General features: G+C 47.0%; 1 protein-coding gene across 1 annotated transcript in view; it reads left to right on the top strand.

The window, feature by feature from the left end:
• Positions 1-25545, top strand: part of LOC149325863 (uncharacterized) — a 267673-nt gene that overhangs the window by 181845 nt on the left and 60283 nt on the right. Inside the window, exon 17 of the mRNA XM_089562465.1 lies at positions 19267-19427. Within this exon, the coding sequence (XP_089418591.1) occupies positions 19267-19427 (161 nt within the window). The remainder of the gene's footprint in view (positions 1-19266; positions 19428-25545) is intronic.

Below are 25545 nucleotides of genomic sequence, written 5' to 3'. Positions count from 1 at the left end.
TAATTGGAGAAGGTGGTTGCGACGCGCTCGCAGCAGCTGTGCTAGTGATATGGCCGCTGAAAATGTTGGTACACCACCGCACCCAAAATCTTGAAAATTATTGTCGCTGCGAGTTACTCTGCGGTGCTAAATGTAATAAACAAAAGAATGAATTGCCAAAAGATTGTGGATATTGAGGGTACGTACTTCGCTCAGCACACCGCGCCTGTGTTTACTCTGAGTACTCAGTGCTGTCTAAGCATAAAAGGCACAAGGGTAGTTTGGTTTGGTTTGGTTTGGTTTATGGGGTTTAGCGTCCCAGAGCAACCCAGGCTATGAGGGACGCCGTAGTGAAGGACTCCGGAAATTTCAACAACCTGGGGTTCTTCAACGTTCACTGACACGTACAGTACACGGGCCTCTAGAATTTCGGCTGCATAGAAATTCAACCACCGCGGCCGGGATCGAATTCGCGTCTTTCGGGGTACAAGGGTAGTGACTGATAGGTAGCGCCACATGCAGCGAGAGCTGTAGAGGTATTTTGAGCTGTCTATACAGGGTGTCCATGCTAAATTTAGCCAAGGGTTAAAAGATAAAATATTTGAGGTAGGCCAGGGAAACCACTTACATGGGCCTACCAACAGCCTTGCGCATCATAGACAATTTTTAAGGCGGAAGCCTTTAATGTCTCATCGTTGTAAGCAGCAGTTGTCGACAGAAAATGTCACGCTTTTCAATTGGTGGAAACGGTCATGACGTCACAGTGGGCGAATTTCAAACGGGACCAATTGTACTTTGGCTAGTAACCATGCAACCAATTGAATGGATCGTATAGTGATGCTCCAAGTAAGTGGGACTGAGCTTAGTTAATTGCTTAATTACCCAATTAGCCTAATTAGCTTTACTAGTCAGGCCATATAAAACATTCAGGGGGCACTTTGACTGTCTAAAGTGGGTAGAGGCGGAAGCGTTTTCCGCACCACCTTTGCTGTTTCTGTGGCACCGGTGGCGTCATATGTAATTGAGTACTAATTACTAAGTGATGACAAATCACTAATTAATGGTTAATTACTGATTAATGCCTGAATACTAATTAACTGCTAATTAAGCCTAAGCTTAAGCTTCGCCTTTAGGAGTGGAACGCGACAGCGTGTTGTAGCGCTGCCAGGGAGTGCACGGAACGCCACCACCCGTTCGGCGCGATGCCTTGCCGTTTCAACGCAACGGTTTTTGAGGAAAGGAAATGGCGCAGTAAATCTCTGTCATCTCGGTGGACACCTGAACCGCACCGTAGAGGAACGGAGGAAGTGGGAGTGAAAGAAGAAAGACTAAGATGGCCCGTAATGAAGAAAATGAAAATTGTATTTGAGGAAAGAAAATTACGCAGTAACTGTCTCACATATCTCGGTGGACACCCGTCAAAATTCAGGGGGAGGGGGTTGCACTTTTCGACCTAAAGTGTGGTCACTGATGTGTGGTTAAGATGTTAAACTTCGCCTCTAAGAGTGGAACGCGAGAGCGTCTTGCAACGCTGCAAGGGAGTCCATAGAACGCCATCGCCCATTCGGTTCTACGCCTCGCTCGTCGGTAAATTGGTTTTTGAGGAAAGGCAATGTATTTCTCTCTCATATCTCGGTGGACACCTAAACCTCGCCGGAAGGGAAGGGAGGAGGGCAGTGAGCGAAGACACCGTATTCACTAGACGTGCCTTTGTTCATTCCAAACCATCGAGCTGGCATGGCGGAGTGGATAGCATGCTCGTCTCGCACTCCGAAGACCGGGGTTCGATTCCCGAGCTCGACCAATTTCTTTCTAGGTTTATTTATTTATATGGCCTTACTGAAGAAGTTAATTAGGGTAATTGGGTAATTAAGCAATTAACTAAGCTCCGTCCCACTTACTTGGAGCATCACTGTATGGTCCCTTCAATTGGTTGCATGGTTACTAGCCAAAGTACAATTGGCCCCGTTTGAAATTTGCGCACTGTGACGTCACGACCGTTTCGGCCAACTGAAAAGCGTGACATTCTCTGTCGACAACTGCTGCTTACAACGATGAGATATTAAAGGCATTCGCCTTAATAAATAAAACCGATTAAGAAATTTGAGGTAGGCCAGGGAAACCACTTACATGGGCCTACCAACAGCCTTGCGCATCATAGACAATTTTTAAGGCGGAAGCCTTTAATGTCTCATCGTTGTAAGCAGCAGTTGTCGACAAAAAATGGTACGCTTTTCAATTGGTGGAAACGGTCGTGACGTAACAGTGGGCGAATTTCAAACGGGACCAATTGTACATCGTATAGTGATGCTCCAAGTAAGTGGGACTGAGCTTAGTTAATTGCTTAATTACCCAATTAGCCTAATTAGCTTTACTAGTCAGGCCATATAAATAATTAAACCGATTAAGAAAGTGGTCGAGCTCAGGATTCGAACCCCGGTCTTCGGCGTGAGAGACGAGCATGCTATCCACTCCGCCATGCCAGCTCTTTTTTTTTCTTTATTGCATGGAAGAACATCCGTAGAAAGGAGGAAAACCAATCAGACTGGATCGCGTCTCAAGTTGCCGGGCTGATTAATAGGAGCCCGCCATTGCCCTAACTCAGCACTGCAGCCCCATAAAAACATCAAAATCCAGGGAGGCACACACATGCATCTAGGCACGGCAGCCAGCTTGGAGGTTCTTCGCGTGCAGCATATACACTCCTCACCAAAGCACACTGTTCTCGAAACACAGATTTGGACGATCTTGGTGGCTCGGCATGTCTGTCCATCATACGGCTTTTCCAAAGACTGAATAGTCCCATCAACATAAACAGATCATAAGGCACAACAGAGTTTTTGTCAACAGGCAGAAATCTAATAGTGTACGGTGTAATTTCAATGTCCTTCTTGAGAGTTCGTTGTAGTATGTCCCAAAAAAACATGGCATCACGGCACAGGATAAAACAATGATCAATTGTCTCAGGCACGTTACACAGACGGCAATTCACATTCCAAGGTACAAACATCCCCTTGTCATTAAGAAATGTCTTGACAGGCAGCGTCGCTGTGTGTAGTTTGAAAAAGAACGTTTTAGCGGCTGCCTGAATACACATCCGCCTAACACGCTTTAGAACACTGATGTCCAAAGACCCCAGATAAGGCTGCCGATACAATGGTGTAGGGAACAAAGACTCAGTGAGAGCCTGGGTCATGCCAGCTCGATGGTTTGGAATGAACAAAGGCGCGTCTAGTGAATAAGGTGTCTTCACTCACTCTCATCCTCCTCCATTCCCTTCCGGCGAGGTTTAGGCGTCCACCGACAAATGAGAGACAGATACATTTCCTTTCCTCAAAAACCAATTTACCGACGAGCGAGGCGTAGAACCGAAAGGGCGATGGCGTTCTATGGACTCCTTGCAAGCGTTGCAACACGCTGTCGCGTTCCACACTCAGCGGCGAAGCTTAACATCTTAACCACACATCAGTGACCACACTTTAGGTAAAAAAGTGCCCCCTGAATTTTGTGAGACAGTTACTGCTGGTTGGTTGGTTTATGGGGTTTAACGTCCCAAAGCGACTAAGGATATGAGAGACGCCGTAGTGGAGGGCTTCGGAAATTTCGACCACCTGGGGTTCTTTAACGTGCACTGACACCGCACAGTACACGGGCCTCTAGAATTTCTCCTCCAAAGAAATTGAGCCGCCTTGGCCGGGATCGAACCCGCGTCTTTCGGGTCAGCAGCCGAGCACCATAACCACTGAGCCACCGCGGCGGCACCCGAGACAGTTACTGCGTAATTCCCTTTCCTCAAATACAATTTTCATTTTCTTCATTACGGCTCCTCTTTATCTATCTTCTTTCACTACCACTTCCTCCCTTCCTCTACGGTGCGGTTCAGGTGTCCACCGAGATGACAGAGAATTACTGCGCCATTTCCTTTCCTCCAAAAGCGTTGCGTTCAAAGGGCAAGGCATCGCGCCGAACGGGTGGTGGCGTTCCGTGGAGTCCCTGGCAGCGCTACAACGCGCTGTCGCGTTCCACTCCTAAAGGTGAAGCTTGAGCGTCATTAATTAGCAGTTAATTAGTATTCAGGCATTAATCAGTAATTAACCATTAATTAGTGATTTGTCATCCCTTCGTAATTAGTACTCAATTATATGTGACGCCACCAGTGCCACAGAAACAGCGAAGGTGGTGCGGGAAACGCTTCCGCCTCTACCCACTTTAGACAGTCAAGGTGTCCCCTGAATTTTCTGTTTTGCACTTAATTAGCAATTAGGATAATTTTTCTAAACGCGTAAATATTGACTTTAAACAGCAAATGTGAATATCAAAGTTGGAGGGCATCCTTCAGAGACCCCTATTGTATTTATTTGCGAAAAAGAAAGCCTCACGTGTATCGTTTTTACGAGCTTCAAAAAAGACCGTGAAATACTAAAAAAAAATCACAAGACTAGCGCGTTCCCGCACCATGATTGTGCTGCTCTAAATCCTGGCTTGAGTGAACGAAATCACCTGCTGCCAAGGCGTGGCGACCTCATTGCTCCGGCAGCCGAAATGTCGACGGTGGTTGTGGCGCAACTTGCACCGTCACGCTTGCAGACTGGCTCGCGCAGGCGTCGCGACCACCGTCGACTTAACGGCCTGCCGAAGCAATGAGGTCGTCGCGCCTTGCCAGCAGGTGATATCGTCCGCTTAAGCCAGGATTTAGAGCAGCACAATCGTGGTGCGCGAAGGCGCTAGGCACGTGATTTGTTATATCTCGCATACTTTCTTTGGAGCTCGGAAAAAAGGTACACATGAGGCTTTCTTTATCGCAGATAACTACGTAGCGGTCTCAGAAACAAAGAAGACGCCATCGACTCAGCGTGGCAAGCTCAGCGGAGACCAGCTACCAAGTGATAAGAGGTTTGGTCGTTAGGTCATAGAGAAAGATATTGGTAAAGAGCGGACACTCCCATAGGGTCCAGCGGCCCATTTGACTGCAGCGCACCAAGCGGGCGGAGTCTCATAACATCCGGTTTCGGTTTCAACGCGCGCAGTTTGAATGGCTGCATGCGCTGCGCCTCGCTGCCTGGGACGACTTCCGGTTCCGGGGCGCGCGGTTTGAATGTTAGTATACGCCGCGCCCCGCTGCGCCGTTGGCAGCGTATAATTAAATAGATTTCGAGTGCTTTTGACCAGCCATGAACGCAGCTGCATCACAGCCTTTGCCAAATATTAGCACTCCACAAAAGACACCAGGTTTTGAGTGAAATGAGAACATTTATTTTGTGCAACATAAACAAAGCCGTTGGATGCGGAAGATGGTTCCTGGCCTCCTGCTCAAGGTGATCCTGTTGCGGCACCACGGCACACAGCAGGTGTTGCCGACGGGTGGCATCACCTGAAAAATTCGCAAGTATGGTCATTCTCAGTCACCTTATATTGTAACTCTGTAAACAGTGAAAAGGTGCGAAAGCGGCGAGGGAACGAAATTACGAGCGGAGTAAACATGTTTTTGCGAAACTCGCGTGCTGAACGTCGTTGCGCAAAGTACAATACACATACCGTACTACACGGCAGATACCAATCAGCTTTTTGCAAGCATTTCTACATTCCCCGACGTTATTGTCTACCTTCTAAAATCTAGGTGGACAGCAGAGTACGCGGTTTGTTCGAGAATATTTCGTACAAAGACGGCCACAACACGGACTACGAACCAGAAGTACACAATGTGTTAGGAGCTCTGAGAAATACACGGGTGCAACGTATGTTTTAAGAAGCATAGAAAAATTAAACTATCGGCGCAACAGTTCTTGGTTTTCAAGCTCTTAAGAGTTTATAAAGCCCGATGCGTTGCCTTTTTTTGCCGGTTTTCAAAAGCGCATCCCTGTGTTGTCAATGCACGGGCGAAATGTGCGTTTCCACGAGCGCAGATAACGGACTCTTTCACACGTACTACATACATACATATGTACTACAAGAGTAAGGTTTTTGAGCTTTTCGTGCGTCATCTTTTTTTTTCCACCAGTCTTGAAAACTACGGTCCCGTACTTGCTGCGCGGGAACGGTTGTCTTCGCCGTTCGCCCACTTTCAAAAAAGTACATTTTAACCTTACACCGACAAATGTCACCCATAAGAAGTTACATATTGTCGGGGGCCATACAAAAACGTGACGTCCCGAGAAAGCGCGAAACCAAGCAAAACTAACCGCTAGGCACAGCGCGTCGGGCCACAGGCCGTGGGCAGGTTTTTTTTTTGTTTCTACGCACCGACCGGCGAGGCTGCATCATGCAGCATCATTCCTCCCGCCGCTCCCGCCACGGCGTAGCATGACACAGCGTGCGCGCGCCCTTCACAACTGCGCCGGCGAACTAAGCTAGAGTGCTCGAAATGCAGCGTAATTTTGCATAAAGTGCTTGAAATGTAGCGTACTTTTGCAAAAACAAAACATTCCTTCCTTGACGTTGTCACAAACTGCAAGAATGCCGTGAACAACAGCCGGCTGGCCACAGAGCGAGCGCGCCGCTTCACGAACTGCAGACAGGCAACGGCGGCCGGCGCGGCCGCCTAAATTGCATGCAATACAGCGTACTTCCACAAATAAACATTTCTCACCTTTCCGCCGTCATAAACAGGAGGAGTTCTGCGTCGAAGGGCAAGAGAGACGAAAAAAATTGCGGTCTGCCCGCACGAGCAAATACGCCGCACGCTTTCACGCGCACAAAACAGCCCCCACGATGCTCCGTTGTCTGCCACTCGGATGGGTCTGAGCCGCCGCGCCGGCTACCCGCCCGCGCGCGCGCGCGCGTTTAGAGACTGGTGGCGCCATCCTGGAGTTGGAAGATTATCTAGTGGAGGAGGAGAATTGCGCGTCATTTCCTGGGGCCAGATTTCGCCGAGTGTCCGCTCTTTACCAATATCTTTCTCTATGGTTAGGTGCCCAGCCTTCGCCGGTAGCAAGACAAAGAATGGGTCGGAGTGAAACGTTCACAACCAAGAAACTTTATACAGCAATGAAACGACACAGAGGATTTCACAATCACTCGTACAAGCACGTACAAAGTGATTAACAAAACAATACAACTCGTGCAAAGATACACTCGAGAGAGTCCACAATACAAGAGAATTGCACCTAAAGTGTACTTACACAAGAGAGAGGCGAACAAACAAAACACAATTTGTTCACTGGGCACTGCGACAGTCCAACGACCAGAGGTTCACGACGGTACCGTTCCGCAGTCTGGCGAGCGCTGCCTCGTCGGTAAGTGCCTGGGCACGTGGTGTTGTCCCGGGAGTCGATCGGGCGCGCTTCTCTGAAGCTTAAACGGTGTTCTCCAGTTGACCGGAAGCGGTGAACGCCCTTCTTATATAGGCTTGCTCCCCGTCTGTTCGTTCTTCGCGGCAAGGCAGGCGCGCACAAATACACAGTATCGGCTGCGCAGCCTACTTTTCCTGCTCGCGCCGGGCGCGCATCCCTATTGGTCAAGCGCTGTGACTGGCTTCCAGGAGGTTCCAGATCTTTCTGGTCTGTCGCGGCCGCCGACGCGCGAGTGAAGAAGGGGAGGGCATTTCTTAGGACACGCAAGGCTGCACCCTCTCTGTCAAAATCTCGTAGAAACGTCTCCGACATTCCAAAAGGTTCGACGTCATGGCTGACGCAATCCCCTTGCCGTCGCGCCGGCGAGCGGTGGTGGAGGAGCCAGCCACACACACAAGACCAGTCGCCCTCAGCGGTTTCTATGCGTACCCATCTCCGCCATGTTCTTCAAGGGAAGAAGCACTTCTTGCACCATGTCCACCTAACTCACAGCAACTGTAGCTTTGGTCAGGCAGTGCAGCTCCTGCCCATCCCTACTATTAATCAGCCACAGAAACTACTACCTCTGGCCTTTCCTCCATGGACACTCTCTCCTCTAAAGGTGAAGAAGTTTGTTCCAGGCGTGAATGCAATGAGCCGCATGCCACAGGCAGCGCTTCTGCAAACTACTCTCACTTACTTAACGGAGGAATATAGGCAGCACACCCATATCTTCACCGATGGTTCAACTACTAAAGAAACCTCTTCATGTGGCCTTTATGTGCCCTCAACAGGCCATGCTCTTTCTTACCGGCTGCAGCGGAGGACATCCTCTACGACAGCTGAGCTTCACGACATTAAGGAAGCTGTTTCTTACATCCTGCGCCGAACCGCCGGCCGTTGGGTTATTTTCACCGATTCGAAAGCATCTCTGCAGATCCTGGCCAACTTGCTGAAGAAAACGAATCACCAGCCAGTTTCCCTGGACATCGGATATCTACATCATTTAGCGATTGCCGCAGGCCACTGCATAACATTTCAATCGGTACCTGCTCACTGTGGCATTCAGGCTAATGAAAAGGCAGATGAAGCGGCCCGTAAGGGCCATCAACATCGGAGATACATTAGAACTTTTTTCACGAAATCTGATGCGTCCCAGATGGCTAAAGGTTTTGCTTCCGAAGAAACGTATCGGCTTTGGAGTTTGCCGACACATCAGTACCAATTTCTTCAATCTATCGACCCACATCTTAGATCAAGACTCTCATCCAGAATTTCTCCACATCTGGAAACACTTTATCATCGACTTCGTTTGAATGCTGCATATACAAACGGCTTACGATACCGTTTTAGACAAATGAACAGTCCGCACTGTGACAACTGTGCCGCGATAGAAACTGTGGAGCATATCTTGCTTGAGTGCCCTGCGTATGCTAACGAGCGTGCGTACTATGAACATTGCATGCAGAAGCTCTGCTCAGTGCCCCTAACAATGGACAAAGTTTTAGGTCCCTTAGCCTGCCTTAGGCAACAGAGACTAGCAATGAACTTTCTATTCACATATTTAAAAGACATTGGACATCTCGATAAGCTTTAAATTCACTTGCACGTTACCTTCATGCATTCTTCATGCAGTGAACTTCGTCAGCCCATTTGACGGACTATGCACTACATCATTCCATAGCTTACATCATTACTCGCCATTGCATCCTTAGTACCCATTTCATGGCCGCATTTTATCTTCGTTTTTTTTTTACCTTTTCCACTGTGTTCTCCTTCTGTCTTTATCTCCCAAATTCCCTTCCCTACGCAGAGTAGCATGCCAGCGATTTTTAAACGCCGGCTAAATTCTCTGCTCTTCGTTAAAGAGTCTCTCTCTTTCTCCCTTGTTTTACGACGCGCACCAGCAAGAGGCGTCCGCGCAGCGCTGTTTTTGTTTCTTTTTTTTCAAAAATGCAATGAATTTTGTGACACAATGCTTTGCCGAAAATGCGTTCTCCGAACTCGAAAAGCCTATTATTAAAAAAGTATTTAAATTGTTAGGTGAAACGCGCTGTATATATGCCTGTGCGTTTCAGTAAACGGCCTTGGTTCGTCGTCCACGTCTGGCGTCAGTCATACCGACATGCGGTGGTTTGATCACGACGTACCATAAGGCGATGATGGTTTGGAGCTGGTGTCGGCGCAACCGACCGATTGCATGAACAACTATCCTTTCCGGGTGGGTTTTGCTGTGGGAAAACGTGGTGTCGTTATCTTCAGTTGTGACGCAGAGCCCCGTGATAGCTGTATTTCGATTCAGGGTCACTGTTATGTTTTGCAGGGCTAGTAGCATGTTTCACCAGGCATCTTGTCCAGGAACACCACCGCTGTGCCGATGGAGGAAGGAACGTGGGCCGGAGTCGGGGAGTAGGAGAAACGCAGGAAGAACATATTTACAAGACTATTTACAAATAGAGACAAGCAGAGTAAAAGCTGAGAAGAGTCTGAGGAAATCGCTGCTCGATGAACATGTCGGGCGCTTTAAATAGCCCCTCCCGTTGTTTTCCCGCCTTTTTCGTCCAATCACTGGGACTCCGTCTTAGGCACTACCTTTGGATGAAGCCAACGACGCTCATTGGGGGGCTTAGCCATTTCGTCGAAACCGCGCACTCATTAACGGCGCTTCCCTCTCCAGAGTCATCCTCGGCTGAGTCACTCCCGAAGGTGTCCTTTCCTCAGGTCACCACCTCACTCGCAATCGGACGCGCAGTTAACCAAACGCAGCTGTCAGCTGATGACCCTTCAGGCAGCCGTCCAGGGGTCCTATGCTTTTGTTCAAGGAGACGACCGAAGTCGAATACTTGCGGCGGCGCCACCCGCGCCGTCGACAAAAGGAGAAGAGCAGAAGATTGACAGCCCCTCGTCTTGGTGCGTGGCGGCAGGCGTTGAGCGTCCCTGGCGGTAGTAGGCACACGGTCGCAGGGTCCTTGCCGCTGCGTTGGGTACTCCCTAAGTGAAACCTCTTAAGTCGGGAAAATGGGTTGGCAGTGACACCGCAGTGGAAGAAAGGAGTCGTCTAGGCTCGAAGCCTCCGTCCGTCGTGTCGGGCGCACTGTTCTTTGGAGATGTCGCATGGGAGCGCGTACTCGGAGAACGCACTGCTGGAGCACAACCCCGCACTGTCTCTGCTTAAGTGAAGACGACTGTGGTAGGAACACACAAAGGGGGGTGGGGGGTAGACTCGCAACACCACGTATACCAACTTTTGGCCGTGAGTCTTCGCATAGGGGTACACGACTTTCTCATTGGTACCTCCTTGGAATTTTTCCTGTCTGAGGCCCTTTCTAAGCAAGAGGCGATCACACCAGCTCCCAAAAAGATTGTCTATAAACTGCGGCAGGAAAGTGTTCGTTGCGCCCACATACTTTCTAAGCTCTGGTTTTCGAGTGGCCTTGGCCGCGGCCGTGCGGTCAGCCGGATCTTCTCAGCGAGATCGCCGGGCTTCTGCTTCAACAGCCCGAACATCTGAGTCCTCTCGGCAGCGTCGCTGATAGTCTGCTTCGGTGGCGCACTCGTGCTTTCTCCCGCCGACGGCGTTTAGCTTCGGCCTAGGTGGGCCGCACCTCGGCGCCTAGGCGCCGCTGGCGTTGGACCTCTCAGGAGTTGATGTGCTGGCTAGCTGGTGTATCATGTTTATGCGCAGTGCAAGGGACGAGGACGAGAAAAAAAAAGACAGACACAAAGCTCAGCCTACGCCTCTGCTTGAGCGGCCCGTTTAGCATCCGCGGCTGACGAACCAATTGTACCGTGTGCACTACTCATTATTCCCAAAGAACGGAACGAAATGAAACAGGAAGCAGAGCGCAGAGCAGGACAGGAGACAGCCTCATTCTTCGTCTCACATCGCTCCTCTCTGTCGCCGTCGCTTGCTCTCCCGGATACGCAGACGGCCTGTGTCCACACCGATAACGAATTTCAACGCAAGCAATGATCACTCAACAACATTTATTCGTCAGCCACCCTCTGAGTGGTTCCCATGGTGACGCACCCACCTGTTACGCCCACTACAACCGACTACTAACCTTAAAAGTGAAGGGCAAAGAGGTGCTCGTTAGAACATACAGTGTGCTCCCGCTAACTTGGACTAAGATTTATAAAAAAACTAAGTCTTCTTCAGAACTGAAATCGCGTGGATGTTTATAGGGCTTATCTAAGTGACAGTGCCATTTTTTTCGCTCGTCCTATTTGAGTAATTAGTCGGGATAAATTAACTTTTTTAAATATAGCTTGAAACGTTCAGGCGTCAATAGAAATGTTGTGGAGCTCCACAAACATTGTCCGAACCAAGAACTTCCAACGACATCGACTTAGCGCGGCAGTTTTTATTCGGAAAAAAAGGAAAGCCCACGGAGATTAAAAAATACCACTTTACAGGGCGCTCCGTGCGCCCGGATGCGGCGCGATTACAGCGCTCTCATCCGTGCTTCGTAAAAAAAAAAAATCCCTCGCTTCGCGCTTTTCGTGCTGCCCAAGACAGGGCTTCGCGTTGTGCTTGGTTCCAAGAAAAGTGCCAATGGGTTCAGGTGGAAATGGAAAGAAAGCGCGGCTCATGTTTTTCAGCGTAATTCAGACAATGTTATCAGGCTTGTTGTATGCGTGTTTGCTTGTTGCGATCTTGCTCACAAATTCGAAGACATGAGATTGCCATCATTCCTCCTCATGCATTCTGCTAATGCGAGAGCGCAATTGCCGCCGCAGAACCGGGAGCCCCGCTTTCTTTCAACTGCCGCCCGTACCCACTGGCACTTATCTTGGAACCAAGCACGAAAGAAAGGCTTCTAAGATTTCTCGTTGTGTGTTTTGCCGTGGCCGATGATTTTGACATTATGGAACAGAGGGGTGCAGTCTTTGCAGTGGTTGCAATGTCTTGGCAGATTTGCTGTGTTGCCTGGCTGCAGCGAAATGCGGTGCTGCCTCATACGGTCGTTGACGCATTGACCTGTTTGACCTATGTAGGCAGATAGAACACTGATAGAACGAGAAATCTTAGAAGCCCTCAAAATCAAGCAGTTAGGAACTGAATGCGTCAGCGACAGCTCTGTTAAATTCACGGCAAAAGAGTACAGTTTCATGAGTGGGACATAGGTTGCCACATGCAATCTTCGGTCACTTAATCAATTTTGTGCTTGCTGTTTTGGTAGCGTTTGTGGTGCTCTCGCGCATGTGCGCCCTATTCTGATGTTGGCGATCCACCAAGTAAAGAATTTTCAGTTGTGTTTCCAGCGTTGTCCTGTGTACTTCTCCACCTTGTGAACGCGTCCTTTCTGCTGGTTTTCTACTCACCATGCACCAACTGGCCCAACAAGCTGCGCTTCTTGAATTCTGAGATATTTCTTGCTAAGTTTGACCGCCAGATTGCGCTCATTTTGACGCACGGTTGCGTGGTGAGAGTTTTGAGATATGTAGATGACTTTTTGGTTTTTTTGGAGATATCCCAAGCAGACATTCTTGAAAATATAGCCGGAGAAATTCTGTTTTTTCTAGCGTGCCGAATTCCCTCCGTTTCACTTTTGAGTTGCCAACTTCGCATTCAATTTTTGAATTTAAGGTTTTCTTGTGATAACAAAGAGCACATTTGTTGGCAGTATATCCCGCACTGTAAGAAGGCTCCAGTGCCCTTCAATTCCTGCCATTCAAAACTTGTAAAACGCGGCCTTGTGGATTCCCTATTTAAGTCCGCCCTTCTAAATTCTTGCGAACACAAGGTTACCGACAGTTTTACATGGCCGGCTACAAGTCATCCCTGATGGCGAGAGCCGCTGAATCATTATTCAACAAGTTAAAACACCCAGGCAGAGCGGCCACATTCCAGGAACCTTCAAGAGAAAAGAAATTTGACATTGTACCATACATCCACAACGTTTCCACAGCCTTAAAAAGGTGTCTACGAAGCATGGTGTCAGCATCTTTTTTACGGCACCTTCTAAACTGTCAACACTCTGCCCGATGGTTGGCAGGGTGCAATCAGAAAGAATAGTCTGCGGCAAAAAACACAAAAATCCTTTGACTCCATGTGCAGTAGGCGTGATCTACAAAATCAAGTTCACCTGTGGCCAGTTTTATGTTGGACAAACCGGCGGGTGCATAAATGACAGACTAAGATAACAGTCAGACTCTCCCAAGAACAGCACTGGGGAGCACCTGCCAGCGCACTCCAAAGAATGCGGCTGTTTCCCTCTCTTCAGCGGTACATTTATTTTAGGCCGCAGAAAATACCAGCTTGAAAGAGAAATTTTTGAAGCAGCAGCCATTCTTCGTTCGGGGAAAAACACATGCGTGAGCAATCTATCTGGGACCACAAAGAAGCACATGTGCATAAAACAGCAAGTGGCAGAACGTCAGCCGCGCATGACAGCTTTAAAAGCTTGAAAACACTGCAGCAGCTGAATGTAATACTTCTGGAGCATAATACTATTTAGGAGGAGGAGAAAGCACGAAGCGAAGGAAACTTGTTTGTGCTCCTAGTGTTAACGACGGCGGTAACGAACGGAAGCCTAAAAGATGATACTATAACATAATAATCGTGGAAAAGTGGTGGACGAAGGTAAAAAGGAGAATGCCTGAAAAGCGTGAAGCAATATTTTCTTGCCAAGGCACAATCGGTGGTTAATAACGAAAACATCGTCGCCAGCATATAACACGGTAAAACAGTTGAAAGCCGTTTAAAGAAAAATAAAAATGGCTGCGCAGAAGGACAACAGTTACAACTTTAAAACCAACTTTAAAACCTGTAAATAAAAAAGGCAATCAATCTATCGATAGCCAACAAAGAACACTACAAAACAACAAAAAGCCAAAATGTCGAAGAGGTCCAAACAAACAACACAACAGAATGACACTGCAGCAGACAATACGAAAAAAAAAAACACATGTCTAGTTGTGGTTAAAATGCAGGAACCGAGCTCTTTCCAAGAAACACGTTTCTTTCTCCTGTAGAGCGATTGAAGGCGTGATGAGGCATGCGTCCCCATCCTTTTCAATGACAAAATCCTGCAACCGCCACCCTTTCTATTTTCTTTTTTCCTGTTGCCAGAAACTTCATGTCAGATAACAGAGGCCCAATTTGCTGGCCAGACTAATTGCAATGGACTGCCATGCGCGGCACGTTTTACGTTTAGGGGGGGCTCACTTCGTCTTTCATTAAAACATCGCCCCGTCTGGCCAATGTACACCTTACCGCACGCGAGGGGTAACTAGTACGCCAATTCCGAACGTCGTTCTGTGTACTGCCTCAAATGCTTGATTGAGCATGACACCTGCTTCTTGCGGTTTACCATCGGGACTGTTTTTGCCGAATTTGCATGGGGCAGAAAACATGACAATCACCTCGCACCGTCTTGCTAGCTTTTCATATTAGGTGACAGTTTATGAAGGATGGATAACTGGGCGAGTTTGTACTGATACATCGTGGGAGGGAACAGCGCGAAACAAAACGACGGACAAAGGAAGAGGACACAAAGACGAGCGCTGACTCGAAACTGAATTTTTTATTGAAAAAACGAAAACATATATACATCACACTCACGTGAACAAACAGAGCAACTACATTGGTCTAGTGGAATCAAAACCATCAAACGCACAAAATGCCACATGGTGAACTCTGAACAAAAGCACCCCTGAATCCCGAAATGAATCAAATCACGAATTATCTAAAATTGATACTTCTTTGTTAACTAATGCCAAAGAAGGCTGGCTGATACACTGTGATTCCTTCTTTCGTATGAAATAAGCTTCCATAATCTCCCTTGTCAATTTATCCCGGTGTCTAAACAAAATTTTAGTTTCTGTGACCAAAGGGCGGCACTTTTTCTGTTTTTTATCATTTTCCTTCCCACACTCGCGGCAATGATCTTTCAGATGAGAGTATCTGGTGTCTGATAGTGAATTAAGATGTTCCCTCAGGCGAACATTAATGCATCGGCCTGTCTGACCAATGTATACTTTTTTGCACGATAGTGGAAGCTCGTAGACTACAGAGCATGCGCATTCCACCAACGGTGACCTGTGAGTAACACGGCATTCAAATGGACTAACTCCTAATACACTTTCACTACGGTTTCAGATGGCCCGACAAAGCCCGCTCAACTTGCAAGGGGCCGAAAAAACAACTTCGACTAAAAACCTACCACCTACATTTTTTAGATTATGGGCTACTTTGTGAATGTAGGGGATGACTGCCCTTTTCATACATGCCTTGTCCCTCTTTGACTTGACGAAATCCGTCCTCACCAGCCGCACCAACTTTTCGCACGTTGCCGAAATAACCAAATCAGGGTACCCTGCGGTTTTCAGCCTGCTGACCTGTAACAATACACTCTCTTCGATCCGGTGAAAACAAGAATTCTGTAAGCTCGAGCGGAGGGCAGACACAGCTATTCCATTTTTTACATTTTTTGAATGTCCGGAAGAATAGTGCAAAACCTGTTTTTGTGATCTTGGGGAGTAAAGCCAACAAACATGGTCGTTCTTGAAAAACAACTTAATACTAAGAAACTCGTGAGAATCCTTCAAGGGCACTTCAGAGGTAAACGACAGGCCATCTGCGCACTCTCGAAACAACTTCAAAATGTCTATCATCGTCCTATTGAAGTTGTCTCTTTGTCAGTACCGAAAAATCATCCACATATCTGAAAATCTTCACCACCATTCCCTCACTGTGTCTACTATTTGTTTATCAATCTCACCTAAGACAATATTGCTCAAAACAGGTGCTACCCTAGACCCGATACAGATTCCCTTTTTTTGCACATAGACGCCGCCTTGCCAGCCTACATGAGTTGACCTTAAATAAAACGATAACAGTTCAAGAAAGGTGTCAAGAGGAACCCCGCACTGACCAATAAAGCCTACTTCATCATTGTCATCAATGATGCACTTTTTTACTGCTTTCATAATCCCATTGTGAGGAAGTGAATGGTAAAGATCTTCAATGTTAATACTACTGTCAGTACTACTGTACAGGCTTCAGTATTGACATTGAAGATCTTTACTATTCACTTCCTCACAATGGGATTATGAAAGCAGTAAAGAAGTGCATCATAGATGACAATGATGAAGTAGGCTTTATTGGTCAGTGCGGGGTTCCTCTTGACACCTTTCTTGAACTGTTATCGTTTTATTTAAGCTCAACTCATGTAGGCTGGCAAGGCGGCGTCTATGTGCAAAAAAAGGGGATCTGTATCGGGTCTAGGGTAGCACCAGTTTTGAACAATATTTTCTTAGGTGAGATTGATAAACAAATTAGTAGACACAGTGAGGGAATGGTGGTGAAGATTTTCAGATATGTGGATGATTTTTTGGTACTGACAAAAAGAGACAACTTCAATAGGACGATGATAGACATTTTGAAGTTGTTTCGAGAGTGCGCAGATGGCCTGTTGTTTACCTCTGAAGTGCCCTTGAAGGATTCTCTCCAGTTTCTTAGTATTAAGTTGTTTTTCAAGAACGACCATGTTTGTTGGCTTTACTCCCCAATATCACAGAAACAGGTTTTGCACTATTCTTCCGGATATTCAAAAAATGTAAAAAATGGAATAGCTGTGTCTGCCCTCCGCTCGAGCTTACAGAATTCTTGTTTTCACCGGATCGAAGAGAGTGTATTGTTACAGGTCAGCAGGCTGAAAACCGCAGGGTACCATGATTTGGTTATTTCGGCAACGTGCGAAAAGTTGGTGCGGCTGGTGAGGACGGATTTCGTCAAGTCAAAGAGGGACAAAGCATGTATGAAAAGGGCAGTCATCCCCTACATTCACAAAGTAGCCCATAACTAAAAAATGTAGCTGGTAGGTTTGAAGTCGAAGTTGTTTATTCGGCACCTTGCAAGTTGAGCGGGCTTTGCCGGGCCATCAGAAACCGTAGTGAAAGTGTATTAGGAGTTAGTCCATTTGAATGCCGTGTTACTGACAGGTCACCGTTGGTGGAATGCGCATGCTCTGTAGTCTACGAGCTTCCACTATCGTGCAAAAAAGTATACATTGGTCAGACAGGCCGATGTATTAATGTTCGCCTGAGGGAACATCTTAATTCACTATCAGACACCAGATACTCTCATCTGAAAGATCATTGCCGCGAGTGTGGGAAGGAAAATGATAAAAAACAGAAAAAGTGCCGCCCTTTGGTCACAAAAACTAAAATTTTGTTTAGACACCGGGATAAATTGACAAGGGAGATTATGGAAGCTTATTTCATAGGAAAGAAGGAATCACAGTGTATCAGCCAGCCTTCTTTGGCATTAGTTAACAAAGAAGTATCATTTTTAGATAATTCGTGACTTGCTTCATTTCGGGATTCAGGGGTGCTTTTGTTCAGAGTTCACCATGTGGCATTTTGTGCGTTTGATGGTCTTGATTCCACTAGACCAATGGTAGTTGCTCTGTTTGTTCACGTGAGTGTGATGTATATATTGCCACGCGCCTAACGCGCCGCGCGGCCTCCGCGCTGAGTCGAAGACGACGACGAAGCGGCGGTGGGCTCTCGTGGCGCGCTGTTCTGTTCTGTGTCGTGGAAGCTGGCTCGATAATTAAAAGAAGGCTCCCGGTCTTGGGTTCCAGCTCCTTCTCTCGAGAGGTGGGAGACCGTGCTGGCTAGCTCTGACCCCAGAACGCAAGTTTTGGCGGTGGAGTGGGCTGACAAAGTCGTCGAGGGCTATGTACTCTCGACCACTTAACGCGACCTCTTGCCAAGCTCTTCCCGGCGAATAAAATGTTTTACAATCAATCTTCCCGACGTCTACCTTCACGGCTCCTCTGGTCGTGACAATATGTTTTCGTTTTTTCAATAAAAAATTCAGTTTCGAGTAAGCGCTCGTCTTTGTGTCCTCTTCCTTTGTCCGTCGTTTTGTTTCGCGCTGTTCCCTCCCACGATGTGACAGTTTATGCATGCATGGAATAGCTGCCACATGTTTCTTCTCCATGGGCTCAAGTACTCTTTCACCTTGCTTTACTCTTTGTAGCAACACTTCGCCCGGCCCTGATATGAGGGAATGTGAGAAGCCAGCGGAATGAAGGCGTTCAGGTTGATGATGAAAGCTCTGCTTAGCCAAGTGTTCACAAGCGTTTGTCAGCCTTAAGTGCACCAGTTGTCACTGCCTGCTTAACCAGTTTCGAATACGCGCTGTCATATGGTAGCAAACCGTTCTTTGACCTAATGGTGTATGACCAACGCATGAAGACGCCATTAAACACAAGCCTCAGGAGTAGAAGCTGGATCATGTTGTCGTTTTTGGCATTTCCACCCGATGAGGACATAAAAACATTGACAATGTCATTGACGGCTTCAAAGATGTCATTAGCCGCGGAACTGCCTACCAGAATAAGGTAATCATCCACGTAAAGATAGATCTTGACGATTTACCCGTGTACTGTGCGATGTCAGTGCACGTTAAGGAACCCCAGGTGGTCGAAATTTCCGGAGCCCTTCACTACGGTGTCCCTCATAGCCTGAGTCTCTTTGGGACGTTAAACTTTCATAAACCAAACCAGATCTTGATTGTTTGTGTGCTTCTTGTGCAGGTGTTTTTGAACATTCTTATCCATGGCGTTCAAAAATATCTGAAAGCACTGGGGCAGTGGACCATTAAATGCAGATTCCTGTATTCTGTAACAGGAAGTGATCACCGCAGGATACAACTGTGGAGAGCAAGTAGAACTCCAGCTTTCATTAAAAAGCTAGTTGGATTTGTGACAAATTATACATATTCGTAGCGCAACCAGGACAGAAACACACAAAAAGAAAGACAAACATGAGCGCTCGTGTTCGACTTTCTTTCTGTTTGTTTCTGCCCTGGGTACGCTACAAATATGTATAATTTCTCACTAAGTTTTTTGGTGCTGGACACGCGGGCAGATCGCTCAGGTACATTCATAACCATACGCTTCTGTTTTCGGAGCCCTACCTGGGAATGTGCCAGGGTTCTTCCCTGGGTACTGCGCAGTATTCAGGTCCCATGAAGGGGTCGAACATTGTTTCCCTTCCACAGGGCTGGAGCTGTCGCTGGCCGTGCAGCGCGAGCGCACCGATGAGGAGGAAGAGGTGGCCCCGCTGTCTGCACTGCTGCACGAGCAGGGGCTCTTCACGGCCGGCATGCTCAACCCGTTCATATTCACCTACGGGGAGAAGTACCTGGTCTCAGTCTTCCAGGTGAGCTGCCCAGACACGAGCCTGCTAACGTCATCAGGCTGGAGAGCACATATTAAGGCGGAAGCCTTTATTGCCTCATCGTTGTCGACAAGAAGGTTGTAAGCAGAAGGTTGTCGACAGAAGGTTGTCGACAGAAGGTTGTCGACAGAAGGTTGTCGACAGAAGGTTGTCGACAGAAGGTTGTCAGCAGAGGTGTCACGCTTTTCTAGTCAGACCAAGAAAAGAATCTTTGTGCACGACGGGATTCGAACCACCATCCATCTGTTCCGCTGCCGAGCGTGCTAATGTTTGCACTGCATCCTGCCAACGCATATGTAGTTCTTCTCTAGGTCTCTGGAGAGTGTTTGCAGAAAGGCGTCGAATCAGATGGTTGTCTCCCAAACGCCCTCCAGGGTCTCCAGCATTTAGGTTCCGAAACAATTTTGTACTTAATTAACATCTTAACCACACATTGGTGACACAAGCAGCAACACTAGGCTTAAGAAGAGATGAGGCTTGGGCATGTTGGTAAGGAATACTTAAGGGAAAAAATATACTGTAATCTGAAGATACTGTAATATTGTACCATCACCGCGACCAACTTACCAGGGAGATTGTTGAAGCGTCGAACATCGTGCATTCTGGACCGGTTTGTGTGAGTGAACCTTCCGTTAATTTGTCAAAAAAAGAGCTTGCATATCTGGCACGATAAGCAGATGGCTGCCGTGGGGGTGCGTGTCTTGTTGATGTTATCTTCGTTCCTGTTCTTTGTTGCCTTTCGGACATGTGTACATATGCTCCCGATTTTGCAATAAACCGTCTGTTGAAAGTTAGCGCTAGTCTGTGTCTCCTCGCTTGTCCCGTCTTCTCGTGTGCGCTATTTTTTTCCCTTAAGTAACTAGGCTTAAGACTTTTGCTTCACGGAACTTTAGGCCAATAAAGTGCACCCCTGAATTTTCTATTTGCCTACGTCAAACAGGCGGTTTCTGTAGCTCAGCAGTAAGACTAACTTCACATAATATTTTTTACGTCAAACAGACGCGTTCTGTAAATGTACGTAATTTAATGCGTAAAAATTCGTAATTCAATCAGATTTCAACCTCAAACAACGTTGCAATCACAGAATAGAATTCTGTTGGGGTTCCTCTGGTTGGAGGCCATATTCTTACTTTGTATGTTATTTATTGTTATTTATTGTTATAGTGACTCAGCGGTTATGGTGCTCGGCTGCTGACCCGAAAGACGCGGGTTCGATCCCGGCCGCGGCGGCTGGAATTTCTTTGGAGGAGAAATCCTAGAGGCCCGTGTACTGTGCGATGTCAGTGCACGTTAAAGAACCCCAGGTGGTCGAAATTTCCGGAGCCCTTCACTACGGCGTCTCTCATAGCCTCAGTCGCTTTGGGACGTTAAACCCCATAAACCAAACCATTTATTGAAATGGTACACATCCAATGCTCAAAAATCAGGTTAAGGTGGCTCGACAAACCTCGTTATGTATAGCTGTTCACCGGGCTGTTATGATACAAAGCAGAAAAACACAACTATAGTCAAAAATAAAAAGGCAATTGCAATTGTTCTAATGCGGTCGACGGACGCTATCATGTTTACGCTATGTTCTAGTAAATCTTGCATTTTCTTTGGTGCTGCTACCACGCATGAGTGGTGCTGATTGTGCTTTAGTCATGATTAGAAGAATTGGCTAGGGCCGCGAGGAAGGTGTTCTTACGAAGTTGTGCATCATGTCATGCACTGTCTCGACAGCGTTCATCCTCTGTTCGACCAGCCGCATGTTCATGGCTCTGATACCCCCCCTTCTCCCCCCCCCCCCCCCCCCCCCCCCCCCACAAACGTGGTGCATTCTAATGACAACGGGACCAAATTCTAGAGGCCCGCGTACTGTGCGATGTCAGTGCACGTTAAAGAATCCCCGGTGGTCGAAATTTCCGGAGCCCTTCACTACGGGGCGTCCCTCATAGCTTGAGTCACTTTGGGACGTTAAACCGCCCATAAACTTTATATCGAAGCACGACGCTTCACCTCTGCTGCATACATGTCTCTCGCGGCTGTATTACGACTGCGGCTGCTGCTACACTCATATGAAGATATATATCTTCATATATATATATATATATATATATGAAGAATATATATATATATATATATAGATATATATATATATATATATATATATATGAAGATATGATATCTTCATATGCACTCATATGAAGATATCTTTCTATCTCGAACAAACCTGCTGACGGCTAAGTTGGTGTGAGGCAATGGCTATCTGCAACTGGTGCTCACTTGATCCTGGGTTCGAAATGTGCACGCACACGTATGCGCTGCACCAGTGAACCTCCGCTCTAGCAGCAGCTAGAGCGGCAACAGAAAAATGAGTGGAACATGAAGCTCACTATATCTGCAAACAAAAATAACTAGCACATGGCAAACATACACGAGGGCGATCTCATATATGAGGATAGACACCTAATTTTGGTAGCCTGTTTTTTCCCTACAATGGTGCGGAAGACACTACTATGAATGAATCACCGTGTGGTATTCGCCTACCACTCCTAAATACTTTGTAATCGAATTTTTCTGTCACGCTGTTTCAGGTTCGCTTTCAACAACCGAATGATAGCTGTGACATCACAGTGTGCTTATATGTCACGTGAGGCATAGAAACGCGTCGATATAATCGTTACTTCACTGTTTTTATTAACCACTGTGCCGCAGCCGGACTGACAACGAATGTGGAAACCGCGATTATATTGTTGTTTTTTCATGCCTCACGTGACCTATAACCGCTCTGACTTCTCAGTCTCCGTTTGCCTGTTGAAACCGAAACCGAAACAGCACAAGACATAATTTTCGTTATAATTTATTTAGAGCTCATAGAAGTATGCCACGTGGTAATCCATGTATAATAATTTTTTACGCATCACTACGAAGAAGAAAACACGCACGCAATCTACGTTACTAGCCTTTCAGGTTCTCTTTACGTTACTGCACCACCGGTGAGCGCTTCAAAGACGCAACTCCAGTGCACCTTTTTCTTCAGAGATAATGATAAGTTGATATCCACCTGCCGGTCCATCATAAATGCGCTCTTAGTTCTTACTATCGTCTCGGTTTCCCTGCCGTGGTCCGATGTATAGTAACTGCTTGCCTTACATAGGAGCGCGAAGTGAAGAAGGAACTAATAGAAAAGCTAAAGGTGGAGCTATGCACTTCCAAAGAAGCCGTGTTGCGAGGCCCGTTCAATGGGATTGGTGAGCTGAAGATCGAAGAAAGAAACAGAACTCCTTCTAAACTGCTCTCGTGATGATACCGAAGAACTCAGACAGCAGTTAATAGCTGAAATAATAAACGCTCTAACACATGACAATGGAAGGAAAGGGCGCTAGAAGAAGTGTCAAAGCTGGACAAGTGAAAGCAGGGTCTTTGAAGAACGCGATGCGCACGCGGAACACCATCTGGCACTAAAAAAATTGCATCGGCTAAGCTGTTGCTAAACAAGAACAATTCAACGAAAAGCTGTCGCCCTGGCGGCGTTCCCACAGCTGTTCGACTCTGCGAGCGTGGTGTTCTTCACTTAGCATACCTTTAGCAAGAGGCGATCATGGACTTTCTGGGCAGGGCAGAAGGGACAGCACAGTCAGCCGTTCTTGTGTCTCTTCCCACACCGCCGCATCTTCCTAGGTAGAAGGCTGTAGGGACGTCTTCGAAGCCTGACAGCGGCGGCATCTTCTAGTCGCCGGTAAATGAGCGAATAGCATCCGTAGAGTAAAGTGCTCTCCTGCTTTCTCCTGCTTGCCTAAGCTGCCTTTTCTATCTAAATGCGCTCCCGCCCACCGGCTTCTGGGCAAGGTAACAAAGAGAAATGCCCCTGAGGGAAGAGTGGCGGACAGAAACAAAGGGGTACACTCGAAACGCAGATACGAAGACACGTCGACTTCGCCGATGCCACGATTGCTGTTAAATTGTGACCAGGGTCTTTGCCAGTTACTTCGACATCTGTCCTCTCTTGTTTACACTTGGCTGTTCGGCGCGCAGGACGCGCGGAATGGCAGGGACAGCTACGCCTGTACGGAACTATCTTCCGGCGTGACTGAGCTCCCTAAAAGAGCTTTTCGCTGCCGACAAGTCCGGGGCTTCGTTAGGCTGATCTCCAGAGGCTGATTTTAGGCTGATTTTCTGCGGCGTGAAAGCACCGGTCTGAGAACACGACACTGAGGCGAAACATCGAGTGCCGGCGGGCATGGGCAATGTGAAAAAAAAATTGTAAAATTCAAATCCAGAGGGAAGCGGAGAGGTCACACTCAGAAGTGAAAGGACTAGAGCTGCACAACTATTGTATAGATTTGAAGACAGCTGCTCCTGCCTACTTTAATGAGCACACCTTTCCTGCTGCGATGACACTTGTTAGAGTGCCCACCACCAATAAATGCAAGAATACAAAGAAATAAGGCTGGAAGTTAAACTTCAGGTGTCGGCTGGAGAGGTAACTGAGATTTAAGCCCCCATTTTTTTCCAGTGCAACAGAAAACATCGTGTACAAGATTCTCAATTCCACAACGAGTTTGTTATAAATGCAGTGGAAGATTTCTACCCCAAAACTTTCATCACTGCGTACACCCCTTTTTATGGATCTTGATGCTGGAAAACATGGTCAGGGAGCGAGTCACCGATTGGTCATAGCAAAGCGAACAACGAGAACTAATGTAGTCCCTGCCTCCAGGCAGTAATTAAGCTTAGTTTAGCGTAGCGGCTGCTTCAGCATCTCTACTCAAAGCTGTAATGAGTTCGCTTCGCCGACGGCATTTGCAGCCGACTGCGGTTGCCGGTTCAAGCAAATAATACAGAACACTGTGGCGCCATTTATCAGCGAAAGTTCATTGCCCTACTTGCGGCTCGAATGAAGCGTTCCTTTTAATCAACGCACGCCCTAGAGAAGACGGAAACCATACCGAAATAAAGAAACACTTCCAAATGATAAAAAACACGATGCACTTAATATTCCTTTTATTCGACCGAGATTTGGGAAAGTTTCATGTTATAATATCGTTTCAGCTGGTTTTGTGTCTCTTAAGTTCCAAATTTAAAATTCAAAACTTCGTTCTTTTATAATTGAAGTGCTCGATTGTTATGCACTGAAGCCAAATCTTTTAATTTCCACCGCTCTCTCAGGACAAGCTTTGGTCCCCTCATAGCTGAAGTATTGGCATGGAATATACCTATATGGATACGTTATAATCACTGTCGATAAAGAAATTTTGATGGTGTTTTCATATATGTTGATATATATGAAGGAATATGAATATTTATCGCTATACCCTAAGGCGATTTACATCTGATCCTAAAGTAATGAATTCATCTCGCAAAATTCATCCGGCAAATCTGTCTTGCATTATGACGGACATTCGGCGTGGACACTCTTTCGTATTTACCGTCACAGTGATATCTAAACCGTAGTGATGCGATGGGCATGACATCCACTGAATTCAAGTTCAAAACCGATTGTTTCGGAATGACTGAAACAGGCGAGGTGGCATCTTATTGCTTTTCGCAATAAGACATTGCTGTACCTTTGCAGTTTCGCAAAGGTAAAGCTAATTTCTTAAGTCTTAACGTCATAGGGACCTTGAGGACAAAGAGAAGTATGTCTGTATCGATATGGTACCGCGTTCTAATCACGATTAGGCCACTCTCACTGAAAACGCAGGTTTTTTAAGCTTTAAAAGGCCCACAAAAAGAATTGTAGGTGATCGCCAACACCAACCGATACCGCACGTAAAACGCGCGGATCGGCACCAATTTTTTAGCGCGGATTACAGCGGCTACGCTGTACCGCCGTCCACTTCTAAACGATGGTAATGCCTTCTTTTCGGTAATAGCGTCATGAGTTCTAACTGACTGGCCGCAAGATTTCTAAAACGAATTTTGTCGCCGATAAATGGATGTTTGGCTTCTGGACAAGTGTCTAGCCGCTCGGACAGAGCTAAAGAATTAGTTTTTACTCAGAACAATGTTTAAATGGAGTAGTCCTCAGTGTTCCATTCAAAACACACAGTGAAGACATCTACGCAGCGTACCAGCGTCGCAGCTGCGGCGTTGTTGATTTTTTCCATTTTGCTTT

Source organism: Amblyomma mixtum, chromosome 10 (assembly GCF_055824585.1).
Source record: "Amblyomma mixtum isolate Tamu chromosome 10, ASM5582458v1, whole genome shotgun sequence".
In the NCBI taxonomy this organism is placed as follows: Eukaryota; Metazoa; Arthropoda; class Arachnida; order Ixodida; family Ixodidae; genus Amblyomma; species Amblyomma mixtum.
The sequence above is the reverse complement of the archived record's forward strand: the minus strand, read 5'-3'. Positions and strand labels throughout refer to the sequence as shown.